This window comes from Dryobates pubescens, chromosome 13, assembly GCF_014839835.1.
Source record: "Dryobates pubescens isolate bDryPub1 chromosome 13, bDryPub1.pri, whole genome shotgun sequence".
In the NCBI taxonomy this organism is placed as follows: Eukaryota; Metazoa; Chordata; class Aves; order Piciformes; family Picidae; genus Dryobates; species Dryobates pubescens.
In genome coordinates this window covers 31,120,255-31,137,880 of record NC_071624.1, presented here as the reverse complement: position 1 = coordinate 31,137,880, position 17,626 = coordinate 31,120,255, and the positions used below count along the sequence as shown (strand labels likewise).

General features: G+C 48.9%; 1 protein-coding gene across 1 annotated transcript in view; it reads left to right on the top strand.

The window, feature by feature from the left end:
- The window catches only part of PITPNM3 (PITPNM family member 3), a 46,475-nt gene extending 28,849 nt beyond the window's left edge, over positions 1-17,626 (top strand). Inside the window, exons 5-20 of the mRNA XM_054166222.1 lie at positions 635-711; positions 1,800-2,035; positions 4,409-4,598; positions 6,063-6,182; positions 7,147-7,328; positions 8,119-8,288; positions 8,877-9,047; positions 9,279-9,473; positions 10,804-10,952; positions 11,298-11,414; positions 12,122-12,238; positions 12,834-12,982; positions 13,659-13,808; positions 14,973-15,156; positions 15,906-16,034; positions 16,618-17,626. Of these exons, the coding sequence (XP_054022197.1) occupies positions 635-711; positions 1,800-2,035; positions 4,409-4,598; positions 6,063-6,182; positions 7,147-7,328; positions 8,119-8,288; positions 8,877-9,047; positions 9,279-9,473; positions 10,804-10,952; positions 11,298-11,414; positions 12,122-12,238; positions 12,834-12,982; positions 13,659-13,808; positions 14,973-15,156; positions 15,906-16,034; positions 16,618-16,926 (2,645 nt within the window). The 3' untranslated portion in view covers positions 16,927-17,626. The remainder of the gene's footprint in view (positions 1-634; positions 712-1,799; positions 2,036-4,408; positions 4,599-6,062; positions 6,183-7,146; positions 7,329-8,118; positions 8,289-8,876; positions 9,048-9,278; positions 9,474-10,803; positions 10,953-11,297; positions 11,415-12,121; positions 12,239-12,833; positions 12,983-13,658; positions 13,809-14,972; positions 15,157-15,905; positions 16,035-16,617) is intronic.

The window sequence follows — 17,626 nt, the reverse complement described above, 5'->3', positions numbered from 1 at the left end:
AGTAGTCACAAGTGGGTCTTTGGGTCTCTTTGGTCATGCTCTGAAGTTAATCCTTGTCAGCCTTTCGTTGTTGTGCTTTTAAGAGTCCACTGGATGCACAATCCTGAGTGGCAAGGTCTCAGCAGGGCACTGTGGTGCTCTGGAGTGTCTCTTCCTTATTATGCCTCTACAGTTTGTTACTCCTGCTTTGCACCCTGGTAGTGGAGCACTGCAGGTACCTCTGCAGCTTTGCCAGGTAGTCACAGAATTCTGTGGTCTTTGGAGAACCAATCAATAGGTGTTCAGTGCCACTTAAGGCATACCAGAGCATCTAAGATCTGTGTGTATGGGGGGATGAGCAGAGATGGTGCAAAACATCTGCTGCTCCAGAAAGGCCCAGATGACCAGAAGCAGCTGTCCTGCCACTGTGTACCTCTGTATGAGGACCTGAGTCCTATGCTAAATGTTGCTGTTAAGAACAGAGGAGCCTCTAGTATTGAGGGCTGCAAGAAACCTTGTTTGCTGTTCTGTTTATCCACAGGGTTTCCTGTGAGCAGCTTGGTGTGTCTCGAAACCAGAAGCCTTACCTCCAGAGATGTCTGTAAAAGAGCCAAATATTTACATGCTCAGCTGTGTCTCTTTTTTCCCCTTTCAGGTGGATTATATAGAGGCTCTTTGAGGAAGCAAAGGTTCCCAGCACAAGGCAGCATTGAAATAAACGAGGACAATGAGGTGAGATTGATTTCCAAGGAGCAGACCTGTGGCAGTGCTCTTGGATTTCATTCAGGATTTGCAAACCTGCTTTGTGCCTTGCCTTTGCTCAGCAGGTGCACATGCAGTCACTGAACAGCATCACCAGCTTTGTAGGCATTGCTGAAGTAACTTAGGTGGAAATAGGACCCAGCTCTCTGAAGAGAAGTTCTTCAGTCTGCTGAGGACTTCAGTGGGGGTGCTGCAGGTTTTGTGAAGCAGGTTCAGCAGCATTGATGGTAGCAGATTTGCTGCTTTTAAAAGGCAGGAAAGACCTGAAAGGGTGGTGTGCCTCCCCCTTCACTGAGGAAGGGCCTCACACAGGCCATGGAAATGACAACTTTTCCATTTTTGAAGAATTCCAGTCCTGCAGCCCCATGAAAACTATGACAGTCTTTGATTGCCTGCAGATGCCCTTCTCATTAGGCTCTTGTCGTGGCTGAACTACTGCTGGGGAGCAAATTAATTTCATTCCCTTTGACTCCTCCTGTGAAGGATACAGTTCAAATCCAGCTGAGAGGCTTTTTGTAACAGTGACCTTAGCAGTGCTGACCCACTTGAGCTTTACCTCCCTGTTTTGAAGCTGTCAGTTCCACCAACCCTTCAGCACTGACACTTGCAAGCTGGAAACCATAAGGGAAAAGCTTTTTCACTGTGAGGGTGCCAGAGCCCTGGAGCAGGCTGCCCAGAAAGGCTGTGGAGTCTCCTCCTCTGGAGACATCCAAAACCAGCCTGGATGCATTCCTATGTGACCTGCCCTGGGTGATCCTGCTCTGGCAGGGGGGGTTGGACTGGGTGATCTCTGGAGTTCCCTTCCCACTCCTAACATTCTGTGATCTGGGTTTTCTGGCAAAGCATAGTTTGGTCTTCCAGGTTCAGACATGGATGAAGTGGAATGGAACACTGCACACATGCACACATAGCCAGTCATGGCAGATGTCATAAAAAAACCACAGCAGGGGTGGGGATAAAGCAATCCCTGCTGACTGCTTGTGAGTGTTGACCCCAAAGACACCAACACTGCCCAGAGAAATGCTTCCTGCCCTCTTACCACTTCTTTCTCCTCACAGGAAGGAGTTCAAAACCAGAACTGCAAAACTCATGTGCTAATTTTGATCCTTCATGGGGGAAACATCTTAGACCCTGGAGGTGGGGACCAGAGCAGCAAGCTGGCAGACATCAACACCTTCAGTTCTGTGTTTGAGAAGGTGACCCAAGACCATTTCCCTGCCGCTTTGGGCCACATCTTGATTCGGCTTGTGCCCTGCCCAGCAATCTGTTCTGCAGCATTCTCTCTCGTTTCCAAGTAAGTTGATTTGCATTTTGTGATGCTTGGCTTTGCTGGCAGCCCCAATGGACAGAGCTCTCAAGTCTTGTTCCCTGGTACTTGACTCCCTCTCCTTGCAGCACATGACGTCTAGCCAGGCTGAAAACAGCCAAGCAGGGTGTTTGGATGTCCTGTAGAGTCATTCCCAGCACTGAGATAAGATTGGCATTGCAGTGGTATGGTCTTCTGGGGAGCTGCTTGTGAGGTACCTGCTTGGGGCTGGCAGAAGGAGAGCTGATTGCCTGCTCTCCCATCTCAGCAGCTTGCACTGCCAGAAGTCCAGGATGCAGTTGTGGAGCATAAACTCGTGGTAAACACTCCATTTAGCAAACTGTGGGGGAGGAAGTGTGCCTCTAATTACTGCAATGTTTCATTAAGGGTGAGCCAGATGACTGAGTAAGCAGCAGCACAAGATTTCTCTTTCTCACTTGAATGTATCCTCCCCTTTTCTGAATGTGCAGGCATGGTGCATGCCAAGGTGGTGGAAGCCTCTGTTTACCTTGGCAGAGGTTTGGAATCCTGCTGGGTCTGTGTGCAGAGGGCCTGGCTTCAGAGGGATTCCCCTCAGTGCACCTATGCAGTTCTCCCTGCTTTGCAGACAGTGGGTTTAGAGCTAAGGCATCCTTCAGGGCAAAGTCACTCCATCCAGTAAATGTCTCAGATGGTTTTGTTTGGCCTCCTCCTATCACTTTCAGCTTCCTGTATCTCATGTAAATCAGAAAGTCACTGTTTGTGCAGCAAGCTGTGTAAATTTACAGTGCATGACTGCTCTCTTGCCTTTGTTGCTAAGGACAAACAAGGGTTAAAAAAATGAGGCACATTCTTGCTCCAGCAAGATGACTTTGAGAGCCATCTTGTGTCTTTTCAGGGAGAAAAATACCCCAGAGTGGATCAACTGTTAAGCTTTTTATAGCATGTGATTTGATGAGCACACATTGAGTCACACCTCAGACTGGAGCTCCTGAATTACAGTATTAGGCAAACTGGTGAATAGTAATTGCAATCTGGGGTGGGGGGAGGAAGGGGAGGTAAAAAAAAGGACAAATCAAAGAGTTACATTTAGGAAGCAAAGCTTTATGTAGGAAAATAAGCATCTGAATAATCAAATGAAATGAAGATGTTTTGTTGGGTGAGTTTTGGAGTGCTCAGCCCCTTGCATGCTCCTTGCAGTGCAAGCTATTGGTGTGGCATTTTTCCTGACCCATTTCATGCAATACTTTAATTGAATGAGGTGGTGGTGAATAGCCTCTCACCCTGCATGCCCACGGGGCAGTCGTGGTTATCCCTGCTGGCAGCTGCTGCTGTGCCATCCATCACTTCTCCCCGGGGAGCCAGGGGTCCTCTTAGCCGCCTTGTATGACCAGTTCTGCCTTGCTGCCTGTGTTGGGGAGGCTTTAGGTTCTAACACTGCTGAGTTTCTCTGCAAGGCTTTTACATTCAGTGACTTCAGCTTCTTCTTTGTGATTTCCCCTCTCCGCCTGCAGCCTTTGTGCCAGTATGGTATCTCCAAGCTGATGATTTGGAAGGACCTCCTGCAGTGTCCTGCCAATGCATTCAGATAACAAGAGCTGTGCTTCTCTCAGCTCCAGCATTTGTCTCAGCTTCAGCAGGCTGGGTGCAGATGGGTTGAGAATAGCTCTGAAGACAGAGACTTGGCTGTACTGGTCGAGGAGAAGCTCCCCAGCAGTGCCCTCATGCAGCCCAGCAGGCAGCTGCGGGCAGCAGGGCAAGAGAGAGGGTTCTGCCCCTTGACTGCACTCTGCTCAGACCTCACCTCCAATCCTGCCTCCAGTTCTGGTGTCCCCAGCATAAGAAGGACACAGAGCTGCTGGTGTGGGTCCAGAGGAGGCCACAAAGACGATCCAAGGGCTGGAGCAGCTCTGCTGTGAGGACAGGCTGAGGGAGCTGGGGGTGTTCAGCCTGGAGAAGAAAAGACTCCAGGGGGACCTTAGAGCTTCCAATACCTGAAGGGTCACAGTAGGACACAGTACTGCATTGTGATGACTGGATTCTGTTCTTTGATGTAGGAAGTTGTTACAGGGACAAAAACAAACAAACCAAACCCCCAAACAATCTGTTAAAAGCTGCTGTTTGAGTTATGTCTGTCTTGTGTGTAGCAAAACTGCCCCGAGTGTGTTGAAGCACAGGAGTGCCTTCTGGCCTGGTCTCATTCACATACATCAGCAACTCTTTGATGATGTTTTTCTGAGCAGCTGGGTTCTGTGAGGGAATGCCCCTTGCTGTGTTGTGCCACTGTTCTAGCCCAGCCCATTTGTGTTAACAACTCTTTATCCTGTGCTGCTGTGTGCTGCTCCTTGGTGCCTTTCCTGATGGCAGCATCTCCTTCTCTAGCTTAAATCCCTACAGCTACGATGAGAGCTGTCTCAGCAGCAGTGAAGACCACATCCCACTGGCTGCCTTGCCCTTGCTGGCTGTTTCATCCCCTCAGTACCAGGATGCAGTTGCCATGGTGATCAGCAAAGCCAATCAAGTTTACAATGAATTTCTCCAATCCACTGATGGGGCTGGCTTTAATGGACAGGTATGACTGCTTTCCCTTCCATCACAGGAAAACTCCCTTAGAGCAAAGCCATTTTTAAGCCATTGTCTTGAGGGGGTTGAGTTGTGAGTGTGGGACAGTACTGCAGAAAGGATGAAGGAATGTGAGCCTGGGATTACCTGTACAAAATGCCTTCTCAGTGCCCAACAGGAGAGAGACTCTTCTGGAATCCTGTGCTAAGCTGCATTTAATCAGTGGGTAGAAGACACTGTACCTTCTCCAACAAGAATTTTGCCCCCCTAAGCTCTTAGTAACTATTGCTGTGACCCCTGGTAATGTATGAGAGCCTTAGTTGTGTGCTAAGTGCTGGGTTGGTAGTGTAAAGGGGGAGTGCAGGAGCTGTCACTGTGACAGGTGAGCTGGGAGAAGCCTACAAGTGACTTCCCTGGGGAGTGGGTCACAGCAGAACAATGGCATTGCATTCCCAAAGCTGCACAGGAAATCTGCAACACTGCTGCCAGCTCTGAGTAGTTGTCCTCTAAGTTTCTTTACTCTCACTCTCTTTACTGCTGTGATGGAGGCAAGAAAGAAATAGCAGTCAGTGACATCCCAACTTTTCTATCAACCACAGCAAGTGTGAGGGGAACTCAGTAAGAGAGATTGTCATTTGTCTCACTGCTTAGCACACCACACTTGGCACACAGCTGAGGCTCTCATACCTTGCCAAGGTTTGCAGCAGTAGTTAGTAAGAGCTTAGGGGGCAAAATGCTTGCTGGAGAAGGTATAGCATCTTCCACCAACTGATTAATCCAGGTTAGCACAGGATTCCAGAAGTCTCTCCCCTGTTGGGCACTGAGAAGGCATTTTGCAGAGGCAGCCCCAGGCTCACTTTGATTCATCCTATCTCCAGTGTTGTCCCACACTCAGACTGCTTTGAAGGGAGCTCGTGTGTTTATGTCAATGTGAAGCAAGAGTGAATCTCTCTGTTTAATACCTCACCTCAAAGTTCAGTTCCCTTGTCCTGACAGGGGAGTACCAGTCTGGTTTTAATCTCTTGAGGTCCTCCTCCCAGTATAACTCTGAAGGAAACCTGATCTAGTGGAGAGTGTCCCTGCCCACAGCAGTGGAGTTGGAACTGGATGATCCTTGGGGTCCCTTCTGACACTGACAGTTCTGTGACTGGATGTGCTTTAAATCTTTGTGAGGCTGATGGCCCACTGAGCTGGACTTCTTCAACTGGAATCTGGCTGCAAGCACCTGTGAGGATTCTTGTCTGTTGGGCAGAACCCTCAGCTGGCCAAAGCAGTGCCTGGGACAGATATTCTTGGCATAGGATGTCTGTAGTTAAAAGGAAGTGGGAGAAGAAGGCTTTAGATTTTCAGCTGCAGTAGGAATGAAGGTGTGGAAAACCAAAGGTGCAAAGAAAGTGCTGTGATGCTTTTTGTTTTCTTTTAACATGCCTGTCACAGCTTCCCCCCCAAAAAAAAACCCTTTTTATTTCCTCAGGTGTGTCTCATTGGTGACTGCATTGGAGGAATTTTGGGCTTTGATGCCATCTGCTACAATTCCAATCCAGCAGATGAGAGTCGAAGCAGCAGCAGGAGAGGAAGCATCAGCAGCATCCAGGTGAAGAGAGGAAAAAAAAGTCCACACAGCTGAAACTCTGTAGATTCATTTCCTGGAGGAATCAGCTCCATATCAACCAGAGAAAAATTAAGGCATTGGTAAATTGCCAGGATGGCAGGAGGGGGTTGCTCATATATATATATATAAATGCTGTCTGAAAATGAGCTCTGCAGCTGGAGTTTTATGATGCACAGAAGTCAGTACTGAAGGCTTTTATCTGCAAATCTTCAAAGCAGGGTGCCAGGTTCTCTTTGTTGTGTCCTTAACTGGAGCTGCAAACGTTTTCTTCATCAGTAGCCTCTGGTAGGCTTCCTCTTGCATCCCACACAAGTTCACATTCTTTAAAAATCAGGTCCTGCATCCAGGGAGGATGAGGAGCAAGACCATTAATGTAGTAATGGGCACAGGTAAGACCCCCCCCAGGAGGGGGTTGGTCTCTTCTCCCAGGCAACCAGCACCAGAACAAGAGGACACAGTCTCAAGCTGTGCCAGGGGAAGTTTAGGCTGAGGTGAGGAGAAAGTTCTTCACTGAGAGAGTCGTTAGCCATAGGAATGTGCTGCCCAGGGAGGTGATGGAGTCCCCATCCCTGGAGGTGTTCAAGAGGGCATTGGATGTGGCACTTGGTGCCATGGTTTAGTCATGAGGTCTGTGGTGACAGCTTGGACTTGATGATCTTTGAGGTCTCTTCCAACCTTGGTGATTCTGTGAGGAGTAAAGCTTTGGAGTTACTTCTCCTCCCCACCTCTAATCAACTTGCAGCTTTTAGGCTTTGCATTGCACAGGGAAATTTAGCCTTCAGCTCTTTCCTCATCTGCTGCTGCAAAAAGGTCTAACCCTTTCTGCCTTTGTTTTTTATTGGTGAAGAAGTGAGGTCAGAGGTATAAATGAAGCCATTTCATAGAAGCTCTGCTCTGGTTTGGTTGCTATCTAAATCTCCCTTTCCCCCCTGTTCATTCTCTGAAGGATAATCCCCTCTTGGCAGAGGACTCCAGCCTGGGTGGCAGCAAAGCCCTGAGCAAAAGCAATATTGACATCTTGGGCAGCGTGGAGGATGAGAAGCCAGGGCAGCCGTTGCCCAGGAAACAGAGTGACTCGTCCACCTGTGACTGTGATACCATCTCCCAGCATCATGCTTTCCTGTCTAGGTAACTGCTGCTGGGTGGCTGAGTAGAGGCACTCAGCTTTGCCTTTGAATGGAGCCTGGCAGCTGTGCAGCAGCAGAAGGATTTTTATTGTTTGTGCTGTCTTGCTGGAGCTTTGCTTTAAGTCCCTGTGGACCCCTCGGAGAAAACCGCAGGGGGAGTGGGCTGAGTATGAACTTACTCACATGTGGAGAGGTTGTTTTATTGACCTCAGAGAAACCATAGATACAGTGGGTTAAGTGTGAACTTACTCACACGTGGAGACTCTCTTGGTTAATCTGTATTCAACTCTGAGAGTCCTGACTATGCCAAGCTGCATGCAAGCAGCTCTGCTGCTTCAGTGCAGCCCACAGCAATCAGGATGGATGAATGCTTGATCATTCCAAATTCCTCTTATGTTTTGCTTTCTAAAGGCCTCTCTGACTCCCCTCACAGGCTTTCTATTGTTCTGTAAAGCGTGAGGTAATTGCTTTGGGTGCTCCCGTTGGGTTAGTTCAGAATAAGCTGCTAAAAAGGGGTGGGAGGTAAACCTCAATCCCAGCCCTTGTGTCACTCACCAATGAGTGTTCTGTAGGGCAACTGTGGAACACTCTTAGGTGTTGGAGATGGTAAATTTACTGAGTAGCTGCTCTGGAAATCAAGATAAGTGGCTGCTATCCTACAATAGCTATCTCGAGTTTAAGCTATATTGCCTGGATCTAGGGCTTTCTAAGCTCTGCTTTGGGAATGGATTTTTTTTTCCCCTCTTTTTTCTTCTTCATTATTGTTGAATCAGTGCATTTTCTTCTCTCAGCATCCACTCAAGTGTGCTGAAAGATGGTGCAGACTTCCCTCCTGTGACTCCCAGCCTCTCAGAAGCCAACTTGGGCCGATTTGAATTCGAGGTGTCTGATTTCTTCCTCTTTGGATCGCCGCTTGGTTTGGTGCTGGCCATGAGGAGTACTGTTCTGCCTGGCCTGGACGGTAAGCTCTTCCTGGGGTTTGGTGACCCTTTAAACAAAGTGAGTCAGATAAAAGGAGGTAAATAAAGCAGCCTAGTTGAAGACTTGGAATTAGAGAGGTAAGTTTCTTCCTCTAAAAGACGGGATGTAAGTGTAGGTAGGTGTTGAGGTGATGAGGATTGTTCTGAGGGTGTCACCCCTCACCTAGCAGTGTTTCTTGCTCTGCTGCCAGTCATGTACTCCATGGCATACACCATCAAGCTTACACCTCAGGAAGGATCTGTCCTTGAGAAGGATGCCAAAAGTAATGTCTGTGCTAACACTCAGTAATATATTTACAACTTGTTTCTCCTTCCCTCTGTCTGTTCCTCTGTCTGCGCTTCCCCTCTGCTACAGGTGTGCAGCTCTGACTGTGGTGTCTCTGTAACCTCTGTTGCAGTAAAGTCTTTTTACATATGAGGTAGCAAACAATTTGTTTCCATTTCTTGTGGCCAGATGTCTGCTAGCCTGGAGCTTGCAGAAGACCAACTTAACCATGCTGCTGTATAGGCTCCTTGAGAATTGTGAAGGGCCAGCTCTGACCTCTCTCTCTGTCTCGTTCTCACCCAAGTATGCCAGGTGCGCCCAGCCTGCAGCCAAGTGTACAGTTTCTTCCACTCTGCTGACCCTTCTGCCTGCAGACTTGAGCCACTGCTGGAGAAAAGATTCCATCTCCTGCCTCCATTCAGTGTCCCACGATACCAGAGATACCCGCTGGGGGATGGAAGATCTCACCAGTTAGGTACAGAGCCTGTTTTCATAGCTCTCTTTCTTGCACATCTTTCTTCCCTTGCACAGCTCACAGGTCTTGCTGTCCTCCTCACTCTTGTGGGAGTTTCATCCATGGCTCTTAAATCTGGTGCTGTTCAGGAAAGTTAGCTCTGTGATACAAATAAACACAGGCACACCAGTGCTTCAGAGCCATGCTGTTCACCTCATTGTCTTGTCTTATTTTCATTTCTGTAACCTGCAGGTGATGCTATCCAAGCCCACAGTGCTCTGTTCCTTGAGAACAGCTCTTTGAACCTACCTTTCTCTCAGGAGAGCCCTGGATCTCCAAATGCAGCTGATCAACCACAAGGGAAAACAAGGAAGTTGAGCTTGGCCAGCACAAACAGTGAGAACTCAGGGTCGACAGAAAGCTTGCCATCAGCATCCCTCACCAACAGTGAGTGCAGCCTGCTGCCATGTGCTGCCTGCTCCGGCACCAACCCTTCCCTTTGTGGCCTTACCTGGGGAAAAGGAAAACCAGCTTGGAAATTTGGGGAGAATCCTAAGTCACTGCAGTTTTGGATACTACATTTTGTCTTCCCCTTCTGTTTGTCATTAAGTAGCAAAAGGAATACTGGGGCTGTGTAGAAGGAGAAGAGAAGACTGAGAGGTTCCACCTCAACATGAGGAGGAACTTCTTCACTGTAAGGGTCACAGAGCCCTGGAACAGGCTCCCCAGAGAGGATGTGGAGTCTCCTTCTCTGGAGAACTTTCCAGCCCTGTCTGGATGTGTTCCTGTGTGACCTGTGCTGGATTCTGTGGCCCTGTTCTGGCAGTGGGGTTGGACTCAAAGATCTCCAATCCCTAACCTCCTGTGAGGCTGTGTAATACAAGTGAACTCAGGGGATTGCATTGAGGTGTTGCTCATAAATCATCATTGAGGGTTTCATACTGAAGGGGTTTAGAAGCATATTCCAGTCAGGAAGGAGAATAGATAGGTAAGGTTTGTTACCCATGATTAGAAGCTAGAAATCATTATGTTGCCTTGTTGCTGGGCTGCAGTCATAGATTATTGCTCTCTACAGCTACCTGAAGGGAGGATGTAGCCAGGTGGGGGTTGGTCTCTTCTCCCAGGCACCCAGCACCAGAACAAGAGGACACAGTCTCAAGCTGTGCCAGGAGAGGTTTAGGCTGGAGGTGAGGAGAAAGTTCTTCACTGAGAGAGTAATTGGCCATTGGGATGTGCTGCCCAGGGAGGTGGTGGAGTCCCCATCCCTGGAGGTGTTCAAGAGGGGATTGGATGTGGCACTTGGAGCCATGGTTTAGTTGTCAGGAGGTGTTGGGTATTAGGTAATAGGTTGGACTTGATCTCTGAGGTCTTTTCCAGCCTTATTGATTCTATGATTGTGTGGTCAGTGCTCCATTCACTCTTTGGGAAGGATTTGCAATTCTTCCCCTGTAACAGGACCAGCCAAATACTGCTCTTTCACTCTGCATTTTCCATGGACCAGACTCCAATGGAAATCAGGCCCCAGGTGGCTTCTTGGACCCAACAGAACTTTGTAAGATTGCAGACACTGAAGTGATGATGCAGCCAGTGGAAAACAGGACTTCTGGTGTTTGGTAAATGCCTTTCAACAGACTCAAATGCCAAGAGTAGAAAAGCAGAAGACTTCATTCAGTCATCTGGCTTAAACACAGGCAGAAAGAGGTTTGCTAGGAGGAAATCTCACAGAAATGTGCTGCTGGTTTGGTTGATTTTGTTTACTTCTTTCTTTCTTTTGTAGTTACTGCAAAGTGGTGGGGAACAAAACGAATAGATTATGCCTTGTACTGTCCAGATGTGCTGACAGCCTTTCCAACTGTGGCCCTGCCTCACCTCTTCCATGCCAGCTACTGGGAATCAACAGATGTTGTGGCCTTCATTTTAAGACAGGTCATTGATCTCTGGGTTGTTGGGCTTTTTCCCCCTCTCTCTGACTGTCACTTGATACCATCCTTATGTTTTCACCATTTTTCTCTGGAAGAATGTGCAGGCTCTGTGGAAAAGCTTTGCAAGAAGTACTTGAAGTGTTGGCCAAGAGGGTCAAAGCAGTTTGGATGATTCATGTCAACATGTGGCTCATCTCTCTCTGCTTTCTTTGCGCTTCTGGCTCTGCATCCCTTACTCAGCTGCAGCAGCATTGTACTACCCCTCTCCTCCTCCCCCTTCTTTTTCTGTTCCCCACCTAGCAGGGCTCCCCAGGCCACACTTTCATTAAACTAATTGCTGTAATTTCAGGTGATGAGGTATGAAAATGTCAGTTTCAAGGAAAATGACAACCTGGACCCAGCAACACTGAATCCTTCCAACCCGCCGGAAAAATGGCTCCGCAAGAGGACCCACGTCAAGCTGAGAGTAAGTGTGAAGCCATGTGGCAAGCAGCACCTGGGGGCTGGCAGCAGTTTAAATGGAGTTTGATCTCCCAAAGCATAACCAGATATTACTTGAAGAGCTGAAAACACCATCCAGAGGCAAACAAATCGACAGGCAGGGAACAGGAACAATTTGAGAGGCATCCATGCCTGGGGTGGGGTAGTTTGGAGTAGATGATGCCTAAGTTCCCTTCCAACATAAGCCATTCTGTGATTCCTGATCATTGCATGCTTGGAGAGAGTATCTTGATTTAAATAACACAGAGGCTTTACATTTCAGTTAGGCAAAGAGGTGGTTCTTTTGTTTTCTTACCTGCTAGGTGAATCCAGAGCTCCAGGAGAGCAATATCTTCTTCATTCTTCAGATGCCACTTTAGTCAGAGCTGTCAGTGAAGATGCAGCTCTCTTGCATGTAGTTCTGCAGCTCTGTGGCACCACTTGAAGGGGAAGTTAATTGGCATTCCCTTAAATGCTCTCTCTTGCTTGGTCATTCAGTCTGTTCAGGAGCCTGCCATTAGTGGACACATGGAGTGGGAGCAGCTTTGCTGGGTGCTCTGTGGTGCACTGTGACATACCTCAGATGCATCGCCCAGGACTGTGTTTCTGTGGCACTGCTCCTAATAACATGACAGAGGCAGTAGCCTGGTTAGCAAAGCAAGCCAGCCCTCTTACCTCCTGCTCTTCTTTCAGAATGTGACTGCTAATCACCGAGCTAATGATGTCATTGCAGCAGAAGATGGTCCTCAGGTACTAGTTGGGCGCTTCATGTATGGACCTCTGGACATGGTAGCTTTAACAGGTGAAAAGGTAAAGTCCAAGTAATCAAATCATAAGGGTGCCCAGCAATAGGACATGGGGAAGTGGTCTGAAGCTGAGGGAGGGCAGGGTTAGACTGGAGCTGAGGAAGAAGTTTTTTAGTGTGAGGGTGGTGAGACCCTGGAAGAGGCTGCCCAAGGAGGCTGTGGCTGCCTCCTCCCTGGGGGTGTTCAAGGCCAGGCTGGATGAGGTCTTGAGCAGCTGAGTCTAGTTGAGAGGTGTCCCTGCCAATGGTGGGGAGATTGGAGTAGATGATCCCTGAGGTCCCCTCCAACCTGAGCCATTCTATGAAATTCCTGAGTTTTCTAAACCAGCTTTTACTGGAAAACACTTGAAGTGTAGCACAGATGTACAGAACCAGGGGGGGAAAAGCCTTACAGGAAGGGGAAGGTATGTCACTAACCAAGTCACTTGGAAGCTTTGAGTACAAGCCACAGCTGGAGGTAGTAATGGGGTCTAGACTTGGAGGGCCTTGCAAAAGGGGGGATGCTGTCTGCCACAGAATCTCAGAGTTGCCTGCATTGGAGAAGACCTTTAAGACCATCAAGTCCAATGGTTAGCCTGTGGCTGTTTGTGGTTTCTGCAGGTGGATATCTTCATCATGACCGAGCCCTCCTCGGGTAGGTGGGTGTACTTTGACACAGAGATATCCAACAGCAGTGGCAGGATATCCTATAGCATCCCCAAAGAGAAGAGGCTGAGAGTTGGTGTCTATCCCATCAAAATGGTGGTCAGGTAATAGCTCCAAGCTGCAACTAGAGCTGTGATGATGGTGTGTTGTGATCAGAAAAGACACTAAGGTGTGTTCAGATTGGAGGGGGTGTGGAGAGGGATTTGGGTCAGTTAGTTATCTTTTCCTGGTCTTGTCACCGTGTTGCCAGCTTAGACCTGAAGCAGCAATCATCTGTTTACTGGCCTGGCTGGAGGTGCTCAGAGCAAGGAGTTTATCCCTACTGCAGCACACATCCTCAGTGCATCTATAGGCATATGTAGACACAGCATATTTGAGTAGCAGTTTAGTTACTTCAGGCTGGTTTGGAGGCTGTGGCTGCCTCCTCCCTGGGGGTGTTCAAGGCCAGGCTGGATGATGCCTTGAACAGCTGAGTCTAGCTGAGAGGTGTCCCTGCCCATACTGGGGAGATTGGAGTCATCTCTGAGGTCCCTTCCAACCTGAGCCATTCTGTGGTTTATACACATCTGATTTCTTACTGAGGTCAGCTTCCAAATATCTCTTTGGAAAGCTGTGTCTTAAAAGCTTGAGGTTTTAATTGCCCAACATGGAAACCTGAAGCCTTACCTGACAGCAGGGTTTGAAGTTGTAGATGCAGACAGACCTAATTTCAGATCTCAACTAGAATATGCTCTGACATTTTTCCCCTTTTTAAATGTATTTATTGCTTGGACTGTCCAGAGGGGACCAGACCAGTGCTGCAAGTTACCTGACTGTGCTTCCCCGAGGGATGGAGTGTGTGGTGTTCAGCATCGATGGTTCGTTTGCAGCAAGTGTTTCAATTATGGGAAGTGACCCCAAGGTCCGAGCTGGGGCCGTTGATGTGGTCAGGTAAGTGAGGTTTGCACACTTCACTTCCCAAATCTCTGACTTTCCTGTTGGAGTATTAACAGGAAAGAATACAGGCTGGGGGCAGAGTGGCTGGAGAGTGGCCGAGCAGAAAGGGACCTGGGAGTACTGGTTGATAGTAGGCTGAATGTGAGCCAGCAGTGTGCCCAGGTGGCCAAGAAGGCCAAGGGCATCCTGGCCTGGATCAGGAGCAGTGTGGCCAGCAGGAGCAGGGAAGTCATTCTGCCCTGTACTCCACACTAGTTAGGGCACACCTTGAGTGCTGTGTCCAGTTCTGGGCTCCTCAGTTTAGGAAAGATGTTGAGATGCTGGAAGGTGTCCAGAGAAGGGCAACAAAGCTGGGGAGGGGTCTGGAGCACAGCCCTGGGAGGAGAGGCTGAGGGAGCTGGGGAGGCTCACAGGAGACCTTCTTGCTCTCTCCGACTCCCTGAAGGGAGCAAGACCATTAATGTAGTAATGGGCACAGGTAAGACCCCCCCCAGGTGGGGGTTGGTCTCTTCTCCCAGGCAACCAGCACCAGAACAAGAGGACACAGTCTCAAGCTGTGCCAGGGGAGGTTCAGGCTGGAGGTTAGGAAGAAATTCTTCACAGAAAGAGAGATTGGCCCTTGGGATGTGCTGCCCAGGGAGGTGGTGGAGTCCCCATCCCTGGAGTTGTTTAGGAAGAGCCTGGATGAGGCCCTTGGTGCCATGGTTTAGTTGATTAGATGCTGTTGGGTGATAGGTTGGACTTGATGATCTCAAAGGTCTCTTCCAACCTGGTCTGGTCTATTCTATTCTATTCCAACCCGAGCCATTCTATGATTCCAGAGTTTCCACTCCTTAGAGCTGAGGCAGGAGGAATTCTCACTAAGGCTGTTGAAGTCCCAGACTTGATGTCTCTTCTGAAAACATTTTTAAATAGCTCTCACATTTAATCTATCATTGGATAAGAATTTCTCTTGCTTCTCTCTATTTGCTTCAGGATGCAGACATTAATACTTAATTATTAGGGTAGGAGCAGGGACTTAGCTATGCTGCTTTCCACTTGTTGAAGGATAACATCTGGCTTCTAACGGGGTCTGTGCTGGGCAAAGAAATGCTGAGCCGACCTGTGAGTCTCATCTCCCTTTCTGCACCCACACAACCTCCCTGCTGTTTCTGACAGGCACTGGCAGGACCTGGGCTATCTGATTATCTACATTACTGGCCGCCCAGACATGCAGAAGCAGCGTGTGGTTTCATGGCTGTCTCAACACAACTTCCCACAAGGGATGATCTTCTTCTCGGATGGGCTTGTTCACGATCCCCTGCGACAAAAGACCATTTTCCTCCGGAATCTCATGCAAGAGGTACCACAAACCTCTTTGTAGCCTCTGAAACCTTTCCCCAGAGAATGTCCTTCAGGGGATTTAATAAATGTTTACAAATATCTGAGGGCTGGGGGTCAAGAGGGAGGGGACAGGCTCTGCTCAGTTGCGTCCTGTGATAGGACAAGGGGCAATGGATATAAACTCCAGCACAGGAGGTTCTGCCTCAACATGAGGAGGAACTTCTTCACTGTAAGGGTCACCAAGCACTGGAACAGGCTCCCCAGAGAGGTTGTGGAGTCTCCTTCTCTGGAGCCTTTCCAGCCCTGTCTGGATGTGTTCCTGTGTGACCTGTGCTGGATTCTGTGGCCATGCTCTGGCAGCAGGGTTGGACTGGAAGATCTCCAGAGGTCCCTTCCAACCCCTAACATCCTGTGATCCAATGACAAGGTTAAAGATCTCCTTTCCTTTGGTACAGTACATCTCACTGGCCATCACAAAGTCTTTTTGGCATTCCTTACTTCTTTCCTCACTTTTTAAGGAGCAAGGAAGGCTGATAAAGCATCCAAAGGGGCCCTCCTGGCGTGACAGATAGATGAACTGCTTGCTCTTTCCTGTGTGCGTACCTGCAGTCCTTGCTGCCACGCAGGCAGGCAGATTGAGCTTCCTGTGGTTTACAGAATGAGGCTGTTAGCAATGAACTCAGCTGCTGCTTGATTGCAGAACAAGTGCCACCCTTGTAGTGCAGGTGTTGAGTGGAGAGCTCACTTTAGGAGTAATGTTTGTTTCAGTGCCACATCAAAATCTGTGCCGCGTACGGCTCCATGAAGGACATTTCTGTGTACAATGTCTTGGCTCTGTCACCATCCCAGATCTACATAGTTGGACGATCAACCAAGAAATACCAGGCACAGTGTCAAGTAAGTGACTCTTCTTGCTCAACCACTAAGTCCTGGGGGGAACAAGGAGATGCAGGGGGTTGTGTGTGTGCATTTGCACATGCATTCACCCCGAAAAGGGAAGGACCAGAGACACTGTTTCTGAGGAAGAAGAGCAGCTTTGGCTTCAGATAAAGCTTTGCTGGCAGGGTGAATAGTGAAGGGAATGGGGTGGTCCTGAGAGGGGTGTGAAGGAAGTGGGGTGGTCCCGAGAGGGGTGTGAAGGGAATGGGGTGACAGGTTGGACTTGGTGATCTTTGAGGTCTTTTCCAACCTTGTTGATTCTATGATTCTATCCCAAGAGGAGTGTAAAGGGAATGGGGTGGTCCTGGGAGGAGTGTAAAGGGAATGGGGTGGCCGTAGGTTGTCTCTGCAAGTGCATGCATCACAAATTGCTGGATGACAAAATGGAACAGGTCACTGGAAAACAAAAACAAGGGGGGAGGGGCAGTAGTGCTCTGTAGGTATCGAACTGGGATGCTGAAGATAGGAACTGAATTCCTGGCTGAACTCCTGGGTCCAGGCAGTCACAATTTGTCACTCCTTTCCTTCCTGCCTGCCTCAGTTCCTCAGTGAAGGGTACGCAGCCCACTTGGCCTCGCTGGAGTTCAGTCTCCACTCCCGACCCAAGAAGAACAGCTCCCGCATGATCCTGAGGAAGGGAAGCTTTGGCCTCCACTCCCAGCCGGAGTTTCTGCGCAAGAGGAACCACCTCCGCAGGACTATGTCTGTGCAGCAGCCTGAGCCACCTTCTTCCAACCCCAAGCCAGAGCGTGCCCAGAGCCAGCCCGAATCAGACAAAGATCATGACAGGCACTTGCCTTCCATTGCCTGGGTTCGAGGTGGAGTTCACAAGTTTGAGTCTATCCCCTAGGAAGCTTGGGAACATAGATCTTGGGTGCACCCCATCAAACTCGTAGGCCTGCCTCGAAGGTAATGTTGAGGCAGCTTGAAACTAAGAGATGTAGAGGGGAACCTGTACCTCAGAGTCTTCCCTGCTCTGGAATCTGCCTTCTTACAACAAGTGGGGAGCTTGCAGTCTGTTCCCCTTGATGTGTTGATGGAGAAATGTTAAAGCCAAACCTGAACCTATGGCATCAGAGCAACAGGAAATCTCTTTGGTTATTGTTTTTTTCTTTGCAACAGACGTAAGACAAATGTGCAATAAGAGAAAAAGCTGCAACAGGCTGACCTTCCTCAAAAGGAGGAGTCTCATATCAGCTACATAGCTGCACCCAAAACAGTAGGTCCCATAGGTTACAGAGGTTTGCACTTTAGGTATGAAAGAGAGGCATCTGTTTCCACTTCACTTGCAAGGGGAAGCAGAGGTGGGAACTACAATAACGAGCTGTCAGGACTTGTAGAGCAAGATGCTTTTTGGGTGCCTTAAGCCCAAGATTTCCTTTACAGCTTGCAGTCTTGGTCAGCAGACCCCCGGCGTGGGCACTCGTGTTTGTGTGAGGTGCTGGACATCAAGTAAATGGGAGAACTCCACTTAAGAACCGAACCATAAGAAACCCAACCGTGTTAGAAATCAATGTGTCTGCCACAGTCTGAAGCAGCTGGTGTTGCTG